General features: G+C 44.6%; 1 protein-coding gene across 1 annotated transcript; it reads left to right on the top strand.

The window, feature by feature from the left end:
• Nucleotides 1–821: 821 nt before the first annotated feature.
• Nucleotides 822–21,537, top strand: mmp15a (matrix metallopeptidase 15a). The gene is made up of 10 exons (XM_023827200.2): nt 822–1,702; nt 7,485–7,633; nt 8,328–8,450; nt 9,078–9,385; nt 12,746–12,907; nt 13,591–13,817; nt 14,946–15,084; nt 16,402–16,552; nt 16,720–16,835; nt 17,437–21,537. Exons 1-10 carry the CDS (start codon nt 1,583–1,585, stop codon nt 17,865–17,867), a joined length of 1,926 nt encoding a protein of 641 aa, XP_023682968.2. The 5' UTR covers nt 822–1,582; the 3' UTR covers nt 17,868–21,537.
• Nucleotides 21,538–22,403: the final 866 nt, after the last annotated feature.

Genomic DNA, 22,403 nt, shown 5'->3' with positions numbered 1-22,403 from the left:
ATATTCGATCCAATATCTTTACATCTGCAATATCTGTACAGCCAAACCCTAGTGGTCATGACTTATGTGAGCTTTGTCTAGTTCTTTGGGATTTCTGTATCTGATCAGAAAGTCCTTTCAGCTGTTAATAAGACCACCCACCAACCCGATTGTTTCTGGCTAATTTTATTGCATTGAGAAGGATGCTCTCAGCATCCCTTCCTGAAGCACCTGTCCATCCCATCCCCGCACACAGTACAATTAAATATGCCTTCCGGTGCCACATCCACATAAGAGGACGTTCAGCTTATCAGTCCTTTTGATGGTGACATTCAACACGCTAAAGATGGTTATTTACAGTCTTACCTAGGCGATACAGAAGTGGACCCGAAAATGCATATCATGTCTGATGTCATTTACGGCGCGATTGCCTTTAACAAAGTTATAAATTGTAAATTTACTATTCAGTGCTTAATAAATATGCCATAAATCACGCAGAATTAATTAAGTAAATGATAATTAGTGGTACCGTCAGCACTTGCTAATCTGAGCCTGAGTGTATCCGAAGTTGCACAGAACATACGCTGGGACACTATTAAAACATCTGGCACAAGCTAATTAGTCACATTTCGGCTTCTGCTTCTATCATTTTTAGTTTTATTCACCATATGAATCACAAAATATTCACCGACACCATTTAATTAATAAATCATAGTCTTGTCGAATTACTATGATACGAGTGAAGTGAAGTTTAAGGAAGCGTGGTTATATCTTCTCATCCGCCATCCATCGCCAGCCCCTTCCCCATCCAACCCCCCCATGAGAGATCTGAAAGGGGGCGTCCAACAGCCGTGTTTTATTAAGCTGAAGAAAGAAGGAAGGCACAAGAAGTAGCCTGCATGTCGGCAGGGTATTATGCGTATGAACTGAAAGAAATCTGGATTGTACCACCTCTGTGTTTGCTGATTTGCAAGTACATTTTAAGAGTTACATATATTTTTTTGTCCGTTCTGTTCTCAAGCGTGTTTATTTCGAAACTTCTCTGTTTTGGTGCAGCCAGCGCAATTAACTCAAAACCAAGAATATGCGGGGAAACAGTGAAATGAGCACATTTAAGATACAATAAGTTTTTTTTTATTACGAATTGCGGAATGAAACAACTGCATACGGTGTTTAATTAGGACGCACGAGTGAAAATGATCAGTTCGGTTAAAATCTGTGCTGTCAGTCTTGTTTGACCGGGAGGGCAGGAAACATAACTTACAGGAGCCTGCAAACGCTGGAACCGAACTTCTGGACATTTGTTCGACAATAAATAGAAATGTCCTGTATACTACATGCAAAATTTGTTTACCCCTTGGTGAATGGAGCGCGTCCTTGAGAGTGACAGTACGGATTATTGTCAGCTTCCGCGATTTTTGATGCGGTCGATGTGTGTTTATTTCCTCGGCTCAATCTATTTTTTCTTTTGCTGCACCAAGAAACAAAGGACTTAAATTTCTAAGTTTAATTAAATAGCAGACACCGCGTCAGCACCCGTCCTTGTCAAGGGTGGATTGACAAGGTTGCTCCGCTAGCAGGGTGACAGCGCCCGGATAAGACAATGGTATCGTCGATGAAATGTTGGACTATGTTGCTCATCGAATGGAGCGCGGTTCTGTCATTACTGCTTTTACTGAGTAGCGGTTCGCATGCTGGGGAAGACGAGTCCTTCAACCCTGAGGTGATGCATCGTTTTTTATCTTTGATTGATCTATTACATTGGGTTCCATTGCATTCATTTTCTTGCACTTTAAAATTACAGCAATTCAATGTTTGGTACATTAAGTCAGCTTGTAAGTAGTCAAAACCGCAACTTTATCTAGTATTAGAGTGATATGAATACAAATGTACACTTGGTCAGTTAACTTCAGCAATTTCCAAGTGTGACAGATGATAGTAATGGATACGTTGAAAAGTACATTAATTTCATTCTGACTTCTGTCGACAGTGGTGGACTCGCCACTTAAGCACGTACTAATGAGTGGATGGGTTACTAAAGTTAATACTATGAAATATTACCATTGGCAGCTATCGGCGTATTACACGTTGTACATCATCATATGACTTGGCTTGGTAGGTTTTGTGGTTGCAGCGGCTCGTAAATACGCGTTCTTCGTTATTTACAATATTGTAACGTGGTTGTATTGATTTCTTCTTCTGACTTTATAATTTTCTAATTTCTGACCTTAAGCCGCCGCCAAAGTACACATATCGCCTTAGTTCGGCGACTTCCTCGACATCCTCGCAGTGGAGACCATATGTGGACATGAAACACACTGTGTATCTGCAAAGGGCCGGTGTGTATGTGGGTTTTCGCTGCAACTCCCTAATCATATTACTAATTAGAGGACTGATTGGCTGAAGTTTCCTCACACCTGGGTTTGAACAGCTGCCCTATAGGTTATCCCAAAAACCTGCATACACACCGGCCTTTTGCGGATAAGATTCCCACCCCTGCTGTAGAGTTTCTTCTGGAGCAGTGAGGAGTTGATAGAAAGCTCACCGCTGTTACCTTGTCTTGATGTCGCAAAAGTTTCTTATTATGAATGAACCTGTTAAAAGCTGCGTATAGTTCCGACGTGGTTTATCTTGGCAGAAATGTTTGATGGGTTCTTGCACGTCCCTTTGCTCCTTCCTTCATTGGTTATTGTAGGCCCTTTCATTACTTCCAATATCCGCATGCACTTGCTGTTTTAGTAGATTCAGTTACTATCCCTCCTTGAATGGCCACCCATCTCTTCCTTCCTCTTCTATTCTCTCCCTCCCCCCCCCCCTTTTACTCTCACCCCCACCGTTGTCTTTGTGCTGACTTTCTGACACACCTGTCATAAAACGGTCTGCAGGCTTAGACAACAACATTGGTGGTGAAGCAATAGGAGGGACAGATTGGATTTGCCCAAACTCATTGAGTGAGCAGGCTCTACATCAACAGCTATTGTTAAATGTTGACAGAAGGGCTTGTGGGTGACCACTCCAGACAGAGAGTATTGTCCCCTGAATTTCCATCTATTTGCCTGTCGAGGCATCTGCTCCCTCCCCCAACCGCGCCTCGCATCTACTAATCCACAGACATGCAGATAGTATAGCACATAGTAATTACACTGTTTTGTTGAATCTTGGTGGGATGTACAGACCGGCTTATGCCAAGGAGGGTCAAACCGAGGTAAGTGGGCCATGTGCTTTTTATGATACTCCAGAGATGGAAGCTCCAGAGAAAAACGTGAGGATCATTATCTGACTCACATTGAAGTGTCTCCACAGCCAGTGTCTGCTTTCCATGTAACTTTGTATGTGTGGCTGGTCAGACTTGTGTCCATTTGAGACGGGTACCTAAATGCCTCCAGAACTATGCCACAAAGTTACTAACCCCTAATATCCAGATAGCAGATCTCACACAGCAATATGTGGCTGGTCAATTAATGCCAAAGAAGACACTAACATAGTAAGTTAGACCTGTAGACAGTGTGTATTTTGCGTTTACTAAGGATTCTTTGTTTAAAAAGAGCTTTTAGTCGGCCTTTGAAAAGGCATATTGCTTTTTGGAAAAGCTAGCTTGTCTTTGACCGAATGGCATGGTATTCATTTCTATCAGACACTCATCACACTGCAAACCTGGAGGTGGCAAAAATGCCACCAACCAGGAACTGAGGCTGGAAGGAATTCATCTCACGTGACATGTGGGGGTTTGTCTTCCTGTGGCCGGGTTTATATTGATTTGATAGGCTCCTCTCTCCACATTTGCACATCTGTCAGTGATGGTACCTGATGTAATTGATTCCATGTTTCATCTCCAACTGCAAATAAAACAGAAAGTAAATCTATAGCTATATTTTGCATGTTGTTTTCTTACATTTAGCTAAAATAGAAACAATTATATGCTTCTAGAATAGACGGTACACTTCCTGTAGCTGGAATGGAAAGACAGATGGTGGATCTTTGTTGTCTGAAAGATGATGATGTGATGCACTTAAATTCAAACCTGTAATATGGGAAAAAAACAGGTTGTTTTTTTCCACCACTGCCAAATAAAGACCCTTTGGAACATGGCTGAAATTACAGATACAAATACGCCAACCTACACCCACACAGGAGCGTGAATTGTGCCTGACATAGTGTGGAACGTTCTGCAATCCCTCAAGAACATACCAGCAATATAAAACCAGCAGGCCCCACTGCACTATTGCATATATGTTACAGGATTCTGGTTTCTGACGATTGAAGGCTTCCAACGACAAGCGAAACGTAGCATGTTCATCAGAATAATCAATATTGACAATGAGATAATGGCTGTAGCTGAAGATGTTTGAGTATGGATTTATCAAGGTCGGTATTACATTTACCGTGGGACTGTATCTATCCTTTTGACCTTTGACCATCCTCTATTACATAGATGGCTCCCTTTTTGAAATGTTTGCCTTATTTATACAAAGCATAAAATCTGCTCTCTCTCTCTCTCTGCCTTTACTCAGCCTCTTACTGTGCAATTCTTCATTCCCCACAAGTCCGTCATTCTTCTTCTCAGTCTGGCATCTTTGACCCAATTCCCTGGGCCCCCCATCCTAAAGACGGCCCAGCATAGCCCCCAGACCCACAGCTCAGCTTGACTGTATGTCCCACGAGCCATAATGACAGTGTTGTCTGCTCCCTCCCGGGTGGCCAACCCAGAGCAGGGAGTTGGGATGGGGGGCGGGGGGGGGGGGGATGGGGCGGCGCCACCGTGGCTCAGCTGCTCCGCCTGTGCCTGCTGAGCAATACAGCTGTTTTGCCAACAAACGGAGCAGAGACACTGAGGCCTGTGAGGCTCCCTGGCCATTCAGGAGGTACAATGGACGCTCTTGTTCATCCTGCCTCAGCCCCAGCATTCCAACATGCTGCTCATCTGCAGGATTCCTGCATCCGTTCCTCTCATTCCGATTCCCCCAGTACTGTACCGCTGCTCGGGATTGTGGGGGCAGAGCAGCTGTTTCTCTGCAAAGGGAAGTGATGCCGAAGGAAATGTCGTTAGTTTCCGAAAGTGGCTGAAAACCAGCATCCAAGAATCTCTCCACTAGTGGACAAGTGCGGAAATGGTGCGGTCCACATAGTATCAGATACTGGATATATATATATCAGACACTATTATTGCCATCATCCAATGCAATGTACATTTGTTTGAAAGCAGGGTCAGACGGTCCCTTAAGGATAAAACAGATTGTTCAAGGGTCCAGTAACAAGAGCACTACCAAGCTGGGGATTTGAACCAACAACCTTCCAATCATAAGCACAGAATTCTAACCAGCTGAGCCTATATATATATATATATATATATATATATATATAATATATTTCAGATATAATGGATTTAGGGAGAATTGCAGAACATACTGCATGCGGTAGGAATGCAGTTATGAAGGCAAACGATGGATCAATGAAAGAGTGGTTTGTGGGTTCTGAAGGATTCAAATTTCTTTTGTTGGTTGAAGGGCCTGCTAAATTGACCTTTTGTTCGAGATCATTATTTGTTCTTTGTGGAACATGGTTGCGGTGTTCATAGTGCATCTACTTTATAAGCAGCTTAAACTCTTATGGAATCCACCATAATTCAGTTAAAAACATTAATCTGCAGATGCTCTTTGGCAGAGCACAGTGAGAGGTTCTGCTCAGAGAATGCAGACACAGGACAGGTGTGAGATATAATTCCACTGTCTCAAAGTCCCACTGAAATGAAAACTCCCCCCTTACTCTTTCACTATGGTTTCACCCAAAAACACATTTAGGGCAAGTTCCCAGTCTTCTGGAAGTTAAACCATAATCCAGCTGTTAGTATCTTGGCAGTTCCTACCCCTGGCCGATCTAGGGCACATTTTTACTGATCTGTGTCAATTTCTCTGTCAGTGGATCTTTAATCCTGGCACTGTAACTCGAGGCTGTCATTGAGAAGCACTTGGCAAGGAAGCGTATGAGTGAAACATGTGTCTCTTTAGATCTCTCTCCTGCACGAGCACCTTGAAGGATGCAATGTTGCCATCCTGGAAATGGACGTTGGCGGCGAATCCCTGACATCCTTTGATTCAGAGTACTACACTTGCTTCAGTGCCCTGCAATAAATACCTTCATACAGCTGATGCCAGGTGCCCTTTTGTAGAACCAAGTGGAGTTGATGGGTGCGACAGAGCCCTAGTTTCTATTCTTAATTGATTTTTTCTCACACACACACACACACACACACCCTGCCCCCCAAACCTCAATGGACAGGGCTGCTTATCACAAGGTATAGGTGTGTCACTAACAGACGGGGCATTCAGACATTCACAGGGCAGTAGATCGGAAAAAGAGGAGCCGGTGTTGACTGGAATGAGAGTAAGGAAATGTTATAAATGAGCGAGTGGGGAGCAGAGACCAGGAAGTGTGTTTTGACACTCTTAAAGGTTCTGCTCGTTTTGGTGTATGGGAGAGCACTTGGGAGGTCAGAGCTTGCTCTGACTAGACCATTGGTCAGCGGCCTCGATGATAATAATGCACCGTTACCATGGGAATACTGGGGCGTCGTGCCACAGACAGGTCTCTGCTCAGAAGCAGGTCTTCAGGGTTGGGAGGTTTTGAGTGGCTGAGTAGGTCTCAGCACCTAATGGAAGGCTGTAAGCTGGCAGATAGGGTCCTCCTCATGATTCCCATCCAGTAAACATGTCCCACTGTCTCCCACTGTCTGCTTCTGGTGAGCATTTGCTGCGAGAAGCTTTACAGAGACACGTGGAAGCAATGCTGGTTACTTTATTTTTATAGGATCCTTTTGAACTCAAAGAGCTAAATCCAAAATCCTGCCAACTGTTAATGTACTTCTGAGAAAGATGGGAAATGTGTGATATGTATTTTTATTACTTTAATAAAAATATTGCCATTTGGTTCTGCTTTAGGAAATTGTTTATCATCACAGGAACATAAGCTCCTGTCAACAAGATCATTTGTCCTTCAACCATGTGCCATCCGATGCAGAAGGAGATTCAATGGTTATTATAATAGTTATACTGTACATGCAAGTGAAGTGCAGTCAGATAGTAGTTTTTTTTTTTTAAAGTGAACACGTTTTTCCTCAGTCCATGTTTACCAGGGGTCTCCAACTCCAGCCCTGGGCAGGTGTGTCTCATCAGAAGCCAGGTAGGATAGAAAACCTACTGGATAGTAGCTCTCCAGGACCGGAGTTGGAGACCCCAGATGTATACAAACAAAACACCGACATTTCTAATGCTGCAATGATCGTGACTTTGCCGGTAAAATGGGCCTTCTCGAGTTGTGATGGAGTCATTGGCAACCAGTCGATGATGTCACGGATCAGGTCCACTCCCCCTGTGTCATGTGATCTGCTGACCTCTGGCTCACCGCTGTTTGTATCGCCTACATCGACAGCCCATCTGCCTGGGCTAATGGGCTAATGGCATCTGCTTGTGGTGATGCTGAGCTGCCCCCCCCTTCCTGTTTCTACCCAGGCATGGTTACGGATGTACGGGTATCTACCCCAGACCAGCTGGCAGATGTCCACCATGCGCTCAGGGCAGATCCTGTCCAACGCCGTCAGAGAGATGCAACGCTTCTACGGCCTGACCATCACCGGCGAGATGGATCCAGCCACTCAGAAGTACGGCGCCTCCCCCACTGCCGGGTCGGATTGCACTGCAGTCTGTCACCTGAAAACGGTCAAACAAATTGCTTCTGGCCCACTGCACCTAAACGTGTCATGGGTGGGATTACAAAAGCAGCAGGAGGTGCAGTGGTGGGACCGGTTGGCAGTAACCTGATAGCTCTGTTATGGAAGCCTTTTCAGGAAGCAGCCCACCCTGTCTGTCTGATATGTCATGTGTAACTTGACTTGATGCAAACGATTGAGAGGACGTTGTTCACGTATCACATGTCCTACTGTTGAACCCTGTGCAGCATCTCAGTAGCTCAATAGTTGGAGAGTGGCATATCACTTTGTACGTCGTTGTATCGATTTATCTAGTTGTCTGTGAAGTGCTTGAGTCAATATTCTGCACTACTTGAATTTTCACAAACTACACTATTATTCACATACCTTGCATTTACGCCTCTCTGTTGTGTTTTTTGTGTCTGGTATTTAGTCTGTCTGTCACCCCGTTATTGGTAACTGTCTACTGTCATGGTGTATTCAACAGTAGCAAGTTGGACCAATAAAAATTTCCTCCAGCCTTGGTTGTATGGCAATAAAGATTCTGATGCAGAACACTGACCATGGAGTGTGATACCCATGGAAAGTTTTACGAGCTAGCTTAGAGCTCCACTTGCAGTCGACGCTAATTTCTCTCTTTGGGCAGGGCTATGAAGAAACCTCGCTGTGGAGTCCCAGACAAGTTTGGGGGTCAGATCAAAACTAATGTTCGGCGGAAGCGCTTTGCACTCACTGGCCACAAGTGGACCAAAGACCTGCTAACATTCAGGTACAAAATGAAGTTTGAGTTCCCTCATAAATATGAGTCACTGTCAGAAACCTGTACTACACACTTTAAGATATTTTTGATTGTACTTTAGCTAGTGTGTGCCTATGTGCCTGTGGTCGAAAGGTTGCCAGGTGAAGTCCCATTCTCGGAAGATTTGTCACATTTCTGTAAGGCCATTATCCCCTCAAGATGCTCTTGGGTCATCTCATAAACTGCTGACCCTGCATTCTGAACCCAACCTTTGTTTTCCAGAGTATACATCAGGGCTCTTCAAATCTGGTCCTTTCTTTCCAGTTGTCCCAAACAGTTAGTGTAATAATTACTGATTTTGACTGGTCACAGATGCTTCATACCTGGCTGACAGGTAATGGAAGACTGGGAAATTGACATTGCTCAGCCCTTGAGGATTGAGATTTGAATAGTCCTGGCATACATGTATGTCTCAAGAATGACAAAGAAGAACAAGATGTAATGTGCACAAACGATCGAGTTCCAATATACTTGTGCAAATGTCAAAGTACAGCTTCATTCAACTTCATCGTCCTACTGCAGCTAGTTTTATTTTGCATAGAATGTTGGAGTGAAGAATATGTCTTGATTTGAGGTATATGTCTCGACTTCTTCCAGCATCCAAAACTACACACCGAAAGTGGGGGAGTCCAACTCATATGAGGCTATCCGCAAAGCCTTCGGGGTGTGGGAGAGAGTGACACCCCTGCGATTTGAGGAGATCCCCTACCATGAGATCAAATATGGCCGACGCAAGGAGCCTGATATTCTGATCTTTTTTGCCTCTGGTTTCCATGGTGACAGCTCACCCTTCGATGGTGAGGGAGGCTTTCTAGCTCATGCCTACTTCCCAGGTCCCGGCATGGGTGGAGACACACATTTTGACTCGGATGAGCCTTGGACAGTTGCCAATGAAGACCATTCCGGTGAGTGCGTTGGCCATCCTAGTAGAATGTCGTGAGACCTCATTGTTGTATAGGAAATCCTTTCCATCAGTGACATCACTGCTCTGGAGTAAGTAAGAGAGTGTCCTTGGCCAAGGAACCTCATGTTTTAAATGATCTAACTTAATTCTTTTAATAGACGTATGATTGAGGCTAGGCTGACGGTTTCTGTCATGTTAGTTGACTTTGTCACTCTTTCAGCTAAATGTCTACATGACACCTTCAGCAGTAATAGAAAAAGCCACATTAGTCTCATTCCTACTTTTATAATTCTACAGAAGTACCTACAAAAGAAACTGGAATGTTGAGCTCATCTTGTTCTCGTTAGCGGGCTCCTCAATGAAATTCACTCATCAGTTTATATGAGGACAAGCTGATTCAGGTTGATAGTCTTTAGAAAACCCTTTTTATTGGTGGTATCCAGGGCTAAAACCAGATCTCAAGTTGCAGACCGTGATCTTCTTGACTCAAAGTCAGCTAAATAATGCTAATATGGTTGGTAAAGAAAAGCCCTCCATTGGCTGATCTCCACACTTATTTCTTCTGCTGTTTTTAAACTTCAAAAGGCTAGATGATCAAACCAGCAGGGTAATGTCATCCATTCATTCAGTCCCACCTACCTCTCCTCACATCAATACTCTAAAACAGTCGTAAAAAATATCAATGGTTTTTAGCAGCCTTGATTGTTTTGGTGTTTTTTCCTTGCATTTTGATTCTTCACTTATTTTCTCTTAAGCGCCGCCAAGGAATTAACTGAACCCTTTCCAGGAATAAAGCAGCAGTTTTGTCATTTCCTGAGTTAAAAGAGGCACAGATGGTTAGCTGCACATTTGTATTGTTAATCGTGGAGGTACCGTGGGCAGGGGGCGGGGCAGCCACTTTCCCGGAGCCCTTATATGGAAGAGACGAGACTCCAGGGTAATGGGCAAGAGAGCAGGTCTGCAACCCTGGAGGTGGTGTCAGAAACATCTCTGCGCAAAGGTGTACATGCTGTCGCCTAGAGTATGTAGGCAATAAAGAGAAACTTATCTAGGTTTTAGGTTTCATTGTCATATACAGATACTGTATTCTAGCAGCAGAAGTATGCAAAAATGCAGGATTGAAGTGGATAGCAATAAATAAATAAAATAGATGTGCAAACAATAGTGGAAGCAGGACAGAGAGTGCGTAGTAAATAATAAATAGTATATAATAAACAGTTTATGAGTCATTCCACACAGTTTTCAGAAGGGGAACAACTATTTCTCTGGAATCTATGAATCCTTCTGGGGAGTTGCAGAAAAAGGAGATCCCTAATCTTCTGGGAATGAAGCTGTGGTTGTTTTCTAGTGAATGCAGCAAATTCTAGCAGGACACATAAGAGTCCTCGGTATTCACTTGTGGAAGTGCTTATGGTTAATAGCCAGTAATTTGCAATAGAAGTGCGACATTCCTGAGACAAAAGGACTGCGATGTCTGAAATTTGTCTGCAGAGCCAACAGCTGATATCGCCATATCTGTAAAACAGAACAGACATCTGGATGCTGGGAGAAGGTGCTAGGATCTTTGAGCTGTGTATGTGAGCATGCAAGTGAGCCTTGATGTTAGTCTAGCCACATTTTTAGTGCAAATGGATTTTAAATGGGCCTTTGTACATGTACTGTCGCATGACTGTCACAACCCTGCCCCTTTTCCATGCTCCTGCATCGATACTCGGGACCCTAGAATGATTGGAAAGAATGGGGGCCCAAACATCTATATTTCCTTTGACAGCCTCTAAGATAGACGTGATCTCATCCCTGATCTCTCCTCCCCAAAGTCACACATCTTTTCAGCTTTTCCTGAGTGACATCAGGACACAGGGATCTCACTTTGCCGGACTAAATACGCAGACTCAGAGAGAGCGGATCCAGGAAATCAAAGTCCAGTTAATCATGCAGGCTTGAAGAAAATGGGGAGGCACTATTGAAGTGAACTGACCTCCAGGAATTCTTTAATAATAAAAAAACCCCTATTGAAATTGTGCTGAGCTAAACCCTGTTTCTGGACTTGGCTGGGATTCAGTTGGACTTTTCCCTATCAGCAGGGTGCTGAGGCAGGTCATTGTAACTGTGATGCTGGAAGGTCAGGACCCTGCCTTACTGGAATGGTTGCACCCTATTGATCAGGAACCGTGTGTGCATTGCAGAGAGGAGCCTTCAGGAGGGCCACCAGCCTTACGTGAAAAGGGAGGCAAAGGCATAGACTGGGGGGCAATAAAATGGCCTTTTAGGGCTTAGTAAATTTTTGCGGAACATGGGAAAACAGCTGACGCAAATGATGTGGTTCTGTAAAGCACGACAGAGTCTCAGTAAAAGCAGGGGCACCACGCAAGGCCTTCTGCGAAATGCCTGGCCCTTATCCATACGTCTCCATTAGCATCGCTAGCAACTGCAGCAATTACCTCTGCGGGGGAGTAACGTAACGTAACGCTTGCCCTTTTTTTCCGTAAAAACGTGCAAGTAAAAGGCTTTACTTGCGCAAAGTCACGCGCCTCTCCCTTATATACACGCACGCACACAGTGACATTCGGTGGAGCGTACGCCTGGCGTGCTGTGGGAGGATGGGATATCACAGGGGGGGTCAGTGCCCCCTTGCACTTTCACTCAAACAATCGCTCACACACGCACTGGCATGCTCACTCACACAAACCCCACTGTGCGGCCCTTCCTGCCTCGGCCAGGGGGAAGTGGCCCAGGGTCAGGGAGTTGAGCAAAAGGCTGGACACAAAGAGCTGCTTGAGACTCTACCTGGAACAGGGACCTGCAATAGCAGGGAAAGCCTCGCTTTCACCATTACTGTATTCATTCTAAAAATAGTGTGGATTTCTATACTGTACACATTTATTTCTCTCCAAGCAAAGAAGTTCACGCTGTAGCAGAAATCCCATAATATACTTTTAATACCTACACTCGAGGACACTGGGCCTTATGTCTAGTGAATCTTGGTCCCAGAGTTTTGTGTTTATTTTCAAAGAGTTTCTATGAGTTGTGAGGAGCGGTTCTCAGAGTTCCTCGCTTGAATTAGCACGCAGTGATGTAGAGAGGCTATAAACCTTACTGAGTTTGGTGCAATAAAACCACAATTCGGACCGCTCAGAGCCGGTTACGAGATCCAGTGTATGTGCCGATTTTATGACACGCAGGTACCACTCGGAACCCAGCGGTTTTATAGTTCCCAAAAAACCGGAGCGACTCAAGAACGCAGACCACACCTTCAGTCTGTTTATCCACTGATTTAGAACTTTTACAGAATAAGAACTGACACAATGCACGGAAACAATCGTGTGCATTTGCATTAAGCGTTATAATTCTTTCCGTTCAGGCAATGACCTCTTCTTGGTGGCTGTGCATGAATTGGGCCATGCGCTGGGCTTAGAGCACTCCAACAACCCTCAAGCCATCATGGCTCCTTTCTATCAGTGGATGGAGACGGAGAACTTCGAGCTGCCTGAGGATGACCTGCGGGGGATACAGCAGATCTACGGTGGGCCTCTCCGCTGACAGGGCTTCAGTGTGCTTTCTCTGGAAACAAGGCGCTTGTGTGTTTCCCATTCCCACCCTCTCTCCCTCTCCCCCATGCTTCATGCTACCCCCAAAGGGATAGCAGTGCCAGGCCAGGTCCAGCAGGAGCATAGGGATGTGTATGTTACCTCAAGCCTTTGTGTCCCGGCTCCGTAAATCTGACATTGTTCATTAATAGAATTTATAGGAACGGTCTAGCTTAATGAATCACTGACTCAGTGCAGTAGCTTGTATTGATACTGCTGGGGGTAACTAGTGTTTGACTTTGACCTCATACTGAATGGTTGGTTCTTTCCACCAGAAGATCTCCGGCATTGCAGTTGCTCTCAGTGTGTCCAGCAGGGCATTAAATCATGTGCTTGGCTGTTTACCTCTTATTTTGGGGTGGAATGTGGTTCAGTGGGTTAGGACACAGTGCCTCTGACCAAAAGGTTGTTGGTTCAAATCCTAGCTTTGGTTTAATTTTGGGGCCCTTGATGAAGGCCCATAACCCCCCAATTGCTCCAGGAACCATCTGACCCCACTTTCTCAAAAAAAATAAAAATAATAATGTATATAACTTTGTATAAAAGACTCTGCTAAATAAATATAATGTAAACATATTATCCAAGTTCAAGGCATTCAAACTCATTCTGTTTTCTGCAGGGCCACCAGACAGCACCCCTACCCAGACCTTGCCACCCGTCACACCTCGCAGACCGGCCCAGCCGGACCCCAGGCCTCCCGTCCCACCAAAGACCCCCCCTGGACCTCCCCCCCGGCGGCCAGACAAGCCACACACCACAGAGCGCCCGGACCACTACGGCCCCAACATCTGCGAGGGAAACTTTGACACTGTCACTATGCTCAGGGGAGAGATGTTTGTTTTCAAGGTGAGGTGATCACATGTCTGCAATGAACAAACAATCTAGAAGACCAGACATGGTCAGGCATGTTCACAGAGAATAAACAGCCTGGTTTTCTCCCAGGTGGTCAAAGTATAAAGACAAAGTCTGATATTTTTTGTGCTCTGAGAGAACATGAGGACCTGGTTTTGACTCGAGTTAACAGAGGCCTCATCCCTCCATTTTCCGATTCACATTTTAAAATATTTCTTGACAAAGCCACTGAAAGAGGGGCTTTCAGTCGTTGCCACACAACTCAGAGAGGGAAATTCCGGAGTTGCCTTATTACAGTCACAATGGCCCATAGTGTTAGCGTCTCATACTCACAGGATGACTTGAATTTAAAAACTACACGGAACTCTTCCTGTCTTTGAACTGAGTTTACGGCATGAACTTTAAGAATTTCAAAATCGAAAATCTTCATTAATTTATTCATGAGCAAATTAATAATTTAGAATCATTTTAAATGTGAATAAAAAGTAACACACTCTGAATGGAGTATATAGCTGCTGTGACGGTTCAGGTATTAACTTCCACTGCTGTAATTTTCTCTGTGTTCCAGTCTGTCTGACTATAAGACTGTTATTGAGTTATTGTGTTATTTTCACATTGACCTTTGAGCTATTATTCCCCTAACTAATGTATCCCGTGCCTTTAAGAACACCCTTAAATTACTTGGCAATAACTGGCAGTCACAGTCCATTCTTACACCCTGAAAAAACACAAAAATATCTCTGAATGCACACAAGGGAATCCAGCCTTGTGTAATCTATTGTCAAATGTGTCACATTGACAAATAAATGGGAAAGAGCAGTGTGTGTGTGTGGGTGCATCAGCGGCTGGGGGGTAAATTTAGAGGTCTTGGCAGCTTTCCTGGTTCTGCTTTCAATATTGGATGAAGCTGAAGCAATCTCACAGTCTGGAGGCAAGCCAGGGAGATAGGATGTAGAGGTTAGCTTTGCTGCCATGCTCTGGGCAGGATTTAAGGCCTCTGTTACTGTTTCTAAGGAATGGATTCAAGTGTCGGCATTACTGTGCACAGAGCTGCAGCCTCTCCGTGATTAAAGCCCTTCCCTGTTCTTCAAAAGGCCAACCGGAGCTCTCTCTTCCCGACAGGGTCGTTGGTTCTGGAGGGTGAGGCGTAACCGAGTTCTGGACAACTACCCCATGCCCATCGGCCATTTCTGGCGGGGGCTGCCTGGTGACATTAATGCTGCCTACGAACGGCATGATGGGAAATTTGTCTTTTTCAAAGGTACGTCTTCCAGTGCTTCCCTTATTTTTCTTAGTTATTCCAAAGTAGATCACATTTCCTATGCAATGACTGATAAATTAGCTTTATCTATGTTAATTGGGATCACTAATTAAGACCGTAACTGAGCCTTAGAAACCTGACAGATGAGAAATCACGGACCTCGGCTGGTTCTTAATGCATTTTCCCGCACAGCCAGGATGCTGACGCTCAGCTCACTTGCTGTAACTGGAGCCTCTTTTTGCTGTAACTGGAGCCTCTTTCCCAGCTTCTCTGGATCTGATTCATGGTTTTATGCTCACAGCTTTTAACTGATGCACAGAACACTGAAGAATTCAAGTTAGCTTTGTTTGTTGCTTTTCATTATTTGCAAGTTTTTTTTTTAAGGTGACACTGAAAATATATATTCACACACCCTCCCCCACTCAACTCCACCTTGCTCAGTATTGTGCTGGCATGTGGCATCCCAGTTTCAAACCAGTTAAACTATAATATGTCTTTGGGGTGAGGTAACACATATAAATTTTTGGCTTTTTTGACTTTAAAGTGCAATTTTTTATAAAACTTTTAAAGTGAGAAACACTCTGTAGAAAGTCCTGGAAAAGCCATACTTGTATCTCTTTAAGACAGTTGGCACTATTCTCGAAAACGTCTTAAGGGTAAATGATGTCACTGCCAAAACCTTCCAAAGTCTGGGCAGTTGCCATTGACGAAAAATACGAGGCAAAAAAAGCAGAATAGAAAAAAGAAAACTTGGAACCAAACATCTGGCAGATGTGAAGCTGTGCATTACATCAGCCAGCGGTTTCCAGATGCTGACTGCAAAGGTTTCGCTTCTTAACAAGGATCTGAGTTGGTGGAATGGGGAGAGATGAAACGGACCTGGGCACAGTGTCCCGGCCGGCGTGCTGCATAACAATCTCACGCTAGAAACAACATCCCGGGATGCTGTTAAAACCTCCATTTGTGAGAAGGTCACGTGACCAGCAACTGACCTACATACAATGGTGACGTGGCAAGGACTGAGATTCCTGCCTCCCAGTTGTTTCGGGACTGTGGATAACCCCAGATTGCCATAGGTTCCAACCCCCTGGGAGCTGCACTATTTCAAAATCAGCGAAAAAAACTCATAAACGTGTCGCTCATTTTTGTGTGTTTCTGCACAGTTATAGATATAAGCAGCCTGAGCTGGCAAAGCGACGTGGCATCTGCGAAAGAAATACGGCAGTAATCAAAAGTCGCTGTCAGTGTGGAGGGAAGCAGCTGCTGGGAATTAGCTTCTCTTTTCAACTCTTCTAACGTTGCTTCCCTGATCTGCAGGAAGTAAATATTGGCTGTTTAGGGAGGCAAATCTGGAGCCTGGCTACCCTCAGGAGCTTACAGAATACGGCCAGGGCATCCCATACGACGGCATCGAAACAGCCGTCTGGTGGGAGCCTTCAGGGTTTACTTACTTCTTTAAGGAAGACAGGTAGATACACGGCCGCTAACCTTTGCATTTCTTACTTTTTCATAAGCTCCTTCTCCCTTCAATACGTTACATTTACAGTTTATGTTCCACCAAACTGTTCTGAAGTGTGTACTTTGCCCATGCACGCTGTTTCACGCCGCTGTGCCTTCCTGCTCTTTCTCTGTTAGGTACTGGCGATTTAACGAGCAGTCCCGCTCTGTGGATGCAGACTACCCCAAGCCAATCAGCGTGTGGGGCGGAATTCCACCCTCTCCCAAAGGAGCCTTCCTCAGTGATGATGGTGGTGAGGGAAACGGGGGGGGTAGGGGAGGACGAATGGCCAGGAAAATACCTGTAACTGTGCTTCACAAAGGAGGAAAATGTGTGTGTCTGTGTGTGTGTTTGTGTGACTGACAGAGAGGGGGGGGGGAATAAGAGAAAGTAAAGCACAAAAAGATAGAGAGAAGGAAAAAGTGACTTAATCTTTGCCAGCGTGTGGAAATGAGAGCCCTTTCTCACTAGCTTGGGCTCCTGGTCGTTATTCTTGCACCTTTGATTGCCTATGACTGATTTGGCTTAGTCTGAGGGCAAGGTCCAACCACTCAACTGTGACATGAGAAACTGCATGCCAGATCTGATTCCAGTTGTTCTTTTAAGTGACAGGTGCGTGTTACTTGAAAGCAAACGACTCAGAGTCTGCATTTGTTCCACTGGACAGATATAAACATGGATGAAGTTGATGCCAGATCTGGTTTCGTGCCACAAGACGTGGTTATGAAAGCCTTTGAAAACCTCCCCATTATGAATTTCTATGTCGCCCCGTTTCCATCCAGGCAGGAAGGGTGACATGTGCCGTTTCTGATGGCTTCGGTCCCTAATGGTTGCCTGTCGTTGTCTTTTTGCAGCTTACACATATTTTTACAAAGGGACCAAGTACTGGAAGTTTGACAATCATCGAATGACGTGTGAGCCGGGATACCCGAAATCCATCCTCAGGGACTTCATGGGCTGCACTATGGACCTGGATCCAGACAAGGACACCGACACACAAGACAACCCCAGGTGGCCTGACGTGGATCAACCACCGTTCAACCCAGACGCTGGCCGTGACCGCACCAATGACATAGACTACAAAGATGAGGACGATGAGGTGGACGTGATCCTCAAGATCGACGAGAACGAAGCTCGCACCATGAACATCATCATGGTGACTGTGCCCCTTGTCCTAGTGCTGTGCATTCTGGGATTGATCTACGCCATCATCAACATGTTGCAGAGAAAAGGGGCTCCCAAGATGCTGGTCCACTGCAAACGTTCCCTGCAGGACTGGGTTTGACCTCTCAGCCTTTGACTGGAGCCCACTTCCTCCATCACTATCATCCTGCACACATCCACGAAGTAACACATGCAGACACACACATACACATGTAAACACACATACACCCACTTTACCTGGTGCTCAGCCCAATCTGTTAACTGTAGTCTATTTATATCGAAAAGTTTGCACATTATTTTTGTCCTTTTTTGTTACTTCTATATTTTTGTCTGAATTTATTGTTTTTTTAGGAATTCGTGTCTACGTTGTCTTACCTTCTCCGCCTCGTTCAAAGGATTTATTTCATGACTTGTGTACAAACACAATATAGCAATAGACTGGAGTCTTCTTGCGAATACTAACTTCAAAAAATTTGCACAGAAGGTGCAGTTCTGTGTGGCGGCAGGCTAACATTAGCTTAGCACAGCAGAGTGCTAACATTAGCTTAGCACAGCAGAGTGCTAACATTAGCTTAGCACAGCAGAATGCTAACATTAGCTTAGCACAGCAGAGTGCTAACATTAGCTTAGGACAGCAGAGTGTTTTGTGGTTATTCTACTCACCAACCCACAGCAATTCTGATCCTCTTTTGACGAAGGTCTTACGTAGATGTGTACTTCAAAGTCACCATCTTATCATCACATAGCAGTGCTGCAGAGCTCTAGCAGATTAACTGGACATCATTCACAGCTTTTTGAGCGGATTGGGTGTTTGCTGGGTTTGGTACAAAGGCAGATTCACAGTCACTCTCTTAAATGTTAATACCATGCATTTGTGGAGTATGTATCTATAAAACCACCAAGATCCCAAATGGAAAAGACTAAACAGTATTCATTACAGATGAAAATGCGAGCTTCCAAGGCTTGTACAAGTTTGATTAAGTTTATAGAGCTCAGAATTCAGTGATATTTATAAAGTCATGGAATTTTCTCAGTGCTATAATATTCAAGAAGTTGTTGAGGCCATTGTGCTGCAGATCCAGGACAGAACGTGGACCTCAGCACCTTCAGTCCTTCGGATGCCTGCACCTGTAACTCAGTGTCAGTGGTTTAAAGTCCCCTGTGGACTTGCTGCTTCCCCATGTTGACGCCCTAAGGATCCTTTGAAGCTTTTCTGTTGTATTAGACATAACAAAACTGGCAAGGATGGTGCTCCTGCTTAATGGCACATCATGGATCATTAAAAATAAGTCAGTGGATAATAAATGCATAAATATAAAAAGGAATGGGCACTTTTGGGGGGAAATGATTCAGAACATAGAACTGGGGAAAGCAAACTAACTTATATCAAAATCCAGTCTCTGAGAGGAGAATTATTGTGAAGTTCTTCAATGTTCTTCAATGTTGGCCGCATGGTGAGCCACACCATGGCCCCACTGGCACATTTTGGCCAAACCCTCGCCTCCCATTGGTCAATTGTCAGTTAGACCTGCCTAATTTATTCATGAGTCGTGGTGAAAGTCGGTTTCTCCCAAGTTATCTGCATCTGTGTAATGGAAACCAGACTGGGCTCCACGATAACAAGCGGCGAAGGCTTCCCAAAGGCCCACCAGATAGGGCTGCCTAATGTCCCTCCCTTTGAACTCCCGCAGATGGCCGTCTCTGCGAGTCCCGCTCCGGGCCGCCATCTCATAATGAAAGTGCGTCTGCGTGGCTCACCGATGCCGCCAGCTCGCGTTTCTACACACCTGCTGGCTTCCAATGAGCGCTAATCTGGGCCGGAGAGATTACCCTCCGCGATAAAGCAGGTCAAGCAGCAAATATGCTCCAAGTTAAAGATTAGCCTTTTCAGCTGCCCTAAATGAGTTCATTGTGGGTGAATGCAGCCTATACAGCTCCCAGATCCAGTGTTACCTATTTACTGTGTGGGGCTTGAAACTTGAGGCTTATAACTCTTACTGAGATAGGGCACAAAGAAGAAGGCTCTGTAAAAATCATTGAAACCAAGACAAAAACTGCAAGCCCTGTGCTGTAGTCAGTGATGAATCCTGTTCAGTATGGTTGCTTTCCAGCCCCCACTCCCCCCTCCCCCCCCCACCATTCCTGCCATACACCCCAATGTCCCTGGGAGGTTCGGAGAAGACTTAATCAGAGATAAAAGCCTCTGCACTGTCTGTCGGGCCTGCTGGAATGAATGGAGCACTTAAAGGTGCAGGTCAGTGAGAGTCCCTGGGTGGCGTCCTTCAGTGCTTACTCACACGCTGAAGGACTCAAGCTGCCTTTGACAGGAAGGGAGGGGGGGTGTCAATTTACAGAACAGCTGTATGTTTCTCTCCAGTCTTCCAACCCCCCATGCAATAAAGAATTGGCTTAGATCCACCCATCTTCCGACCACTTATCCTGGTCAGCGGGACCTGGAGCCTGTCCCAGGGAGAATAGGGGAGCAGGCAGGGTTCTCACTGGGCAAACACACACACACACGCACACACACACACGCACACACACACACACCAGGCTGCTTCCATCCATATTGTTTTTGTGTCCAGCCCAGCCTTCCCAGTACAATAAAGAGAAAGCTACGCCAATGAAACTACACCTTGTGTAGATTTGATTTTGAAATGGAGAGAAAGATGAATACTTCCATTACCTCGTTTAGATCGCACTGGACGACCTCCATTTGTTTGGGTAAAGGAGAGTTCAGGCGAAGTCGATTGAGCGTAGCCATTAAGCGAAGAGCCAAGCTGACGTGCCAGTGTCTGGCCGCCGTGTACAAGGTCGTTCCTGCCATTGTCCTTCCCCTTGTCCTCTCCAGTGGTACTCTACATCTCCGGTACTCCGTATACATATACATTCACAGATTACAAGAAGAGTTCCATCGTTCCCAAAGTATATATCTCTCTGCCAGCTCTCTTAACCACTAGATCTCACTTCAGGGTATCAGATATTGTTTTATATTTTAAGAAAAAAAAGACAGCAGGATTGTCATGTTTCATGTTGTTTTCTAGACATATTTGCCCTTATCGTGTGGCCGATGAATTACAGATAGGAAACTGAAAATATGTTTTTCCCTTTCAGATTTCCTTATCGGCACAGGGCAAATGCACGTGGTCTGCGGTGACCAGTGGTGTTGGAGAGTCGCTCTCAATATGCTGTTAAATGTCAGTGACAGCAAAATGTTTTCAAACCAGTGTTGTATCCTAGGATTAAGACCATGTACGGCTCAGAGGGAATCCCCGTCCTAGGATTAAGACCATGTACGGCTCAGAGGGAATCCCCGTCCTAGGATTAAGACCATGTACGGCTCGGAGGGAATCCCCATCCTAGGATTAAGACCATGTACGGCTCGGAGGGAATCCCCGTCCTAGGATTAAGACCATGTACGGCTCAGAGGGAATCCCAGATATCACCTTACATTCCACAAATGAGTTCAGTCTATAGCAAGCACATGGTCTTCATTATAATCGAAAATGTCATTGGTCAAGTAATTTGTCACATTTGTATTGACAATATTTTTATCTTAATTGTTTAAATTGTAAATTGTACTTATGTTTAAGAAACATATAATGGGTATGCAGGTTTTTTTTTTTATTTTAATGTTAATTTTTACTTTGTGAGTAACATTCCGTTTTTCTGCTGCAGTCACAGAAAATTTGATACTATTGATTTGCGTGTCGTTCACTGTTACATTGTGTTTAATGATCCATGCTGGACATGTGTAGCTCTTACACAATAAAAATGTTATAAAAACCAAACTGGTCTCTCTTATAAGTGTGATGGGAAATACATGTATTCTGACAGACTATATTGACCTTACAAAATAAGAATAGACAATACATAGCACAATAAAGTCTTTCAGCCGTATTATGGGAGTGGGTTTGGAAATGTCAAAGATGAAGTCAGTTATTTGCATCTACTGTAACTGAATTATTGCAGCTGATATCAGGCCCTTTCATAATACTTTTTGAACAATCACTAAAACTAACTGAAACGTGTACAGTATACCACAGAGTACTTACACCGTATTGGGACGTCAGGAAAAATAGAGCCACCCCTTCCCTGCTTTCCTGCCCACTTCCTTCTCTTTATTTGCTCCCAGGGTGAGATTAAGTCTGACTTCCGCTTTTTCAGGAAGAGGAACATGTGCTCCATGGGAGTCCGGCCCTTTATTCACAGTAGGTCTCTTAAGGTCAGACAGGAAGAGAGAGGAGATGGTAGGTTCCAGGGTGAAGGTGTAGCAATTTGTCAAACAAACATTCAATCCAGAAATTCTAGAAGGGAAGGATGTTTTTCAATGCTGGGTGTGTTCTTGCATGGATTTTTGCTATACACATTGCATGCAAGATACCTAGTATATCTCCACCAAGATCTGTCAGAAATAGCAAATGAGCTCAGCGAAACCTTTTAGAATAAGATGCGTAACACCAATATGACTGAATCCTGCCAGTTGCCTCCATAGAGATGGTAGCTTCAAAACAACAGAAATAGCTCAGCTGAATTTTCATAAACAGCTTCTTCCCTTTTGGCTTGGAACACGCTCCCACATTTGAAGCTGATTTGGTTCATTCATTATTACATTAATGCTTGTGATATCTTGCTACAAGAATGCTCCTTTTTGCTT

Source organism: Paramormyrops kingsleyae, chromosome 13 (genome assembly GCF_048594095.1).
Source record: "Paramormyrops kingsleyae isolate MSU_618 chromosome 13, PKINGS_0.4, whole genome shotgun sequence".
NCBI classification, from domain to species: Eukaryota; Metazoa; Chordata; class Actinopteri; order Osteoglossiformes; family Mormyridae; genus Paramormyrops; species Paramormyrops kingsleyae.
This window is presented reverse-complemented; position numbering and strand designations above follow the sequence as displayed.

What these genes read in the sequence shown, in the direction of transcription:
- mmp15a (XM_023827200.2), top strand. Translation starts at nt 1,583, where the DNA reads ATGGTATCGTCGATGAAATGTTGGACTATGTTGCTCATCGAATGGAGC. An exon ending in GAGAGATGTTTGTTTTCAAG is followed by an intron (nt 13,818 to 14,945) that starts GTGAGGTGATCA and finishes TCTTCCCGACAG; the next exon opens with GGTCGTTGGTTCTGGAGGGT. An exon ending in CTTCCTCAGTGATGATGGTG is followed by an intron (nt 16,836 to 17,436) that starts GTGAGGGAAACG and finishes GTCTTTTTGCAG; the next exon opens with CTTACACATATTTTTACAAA.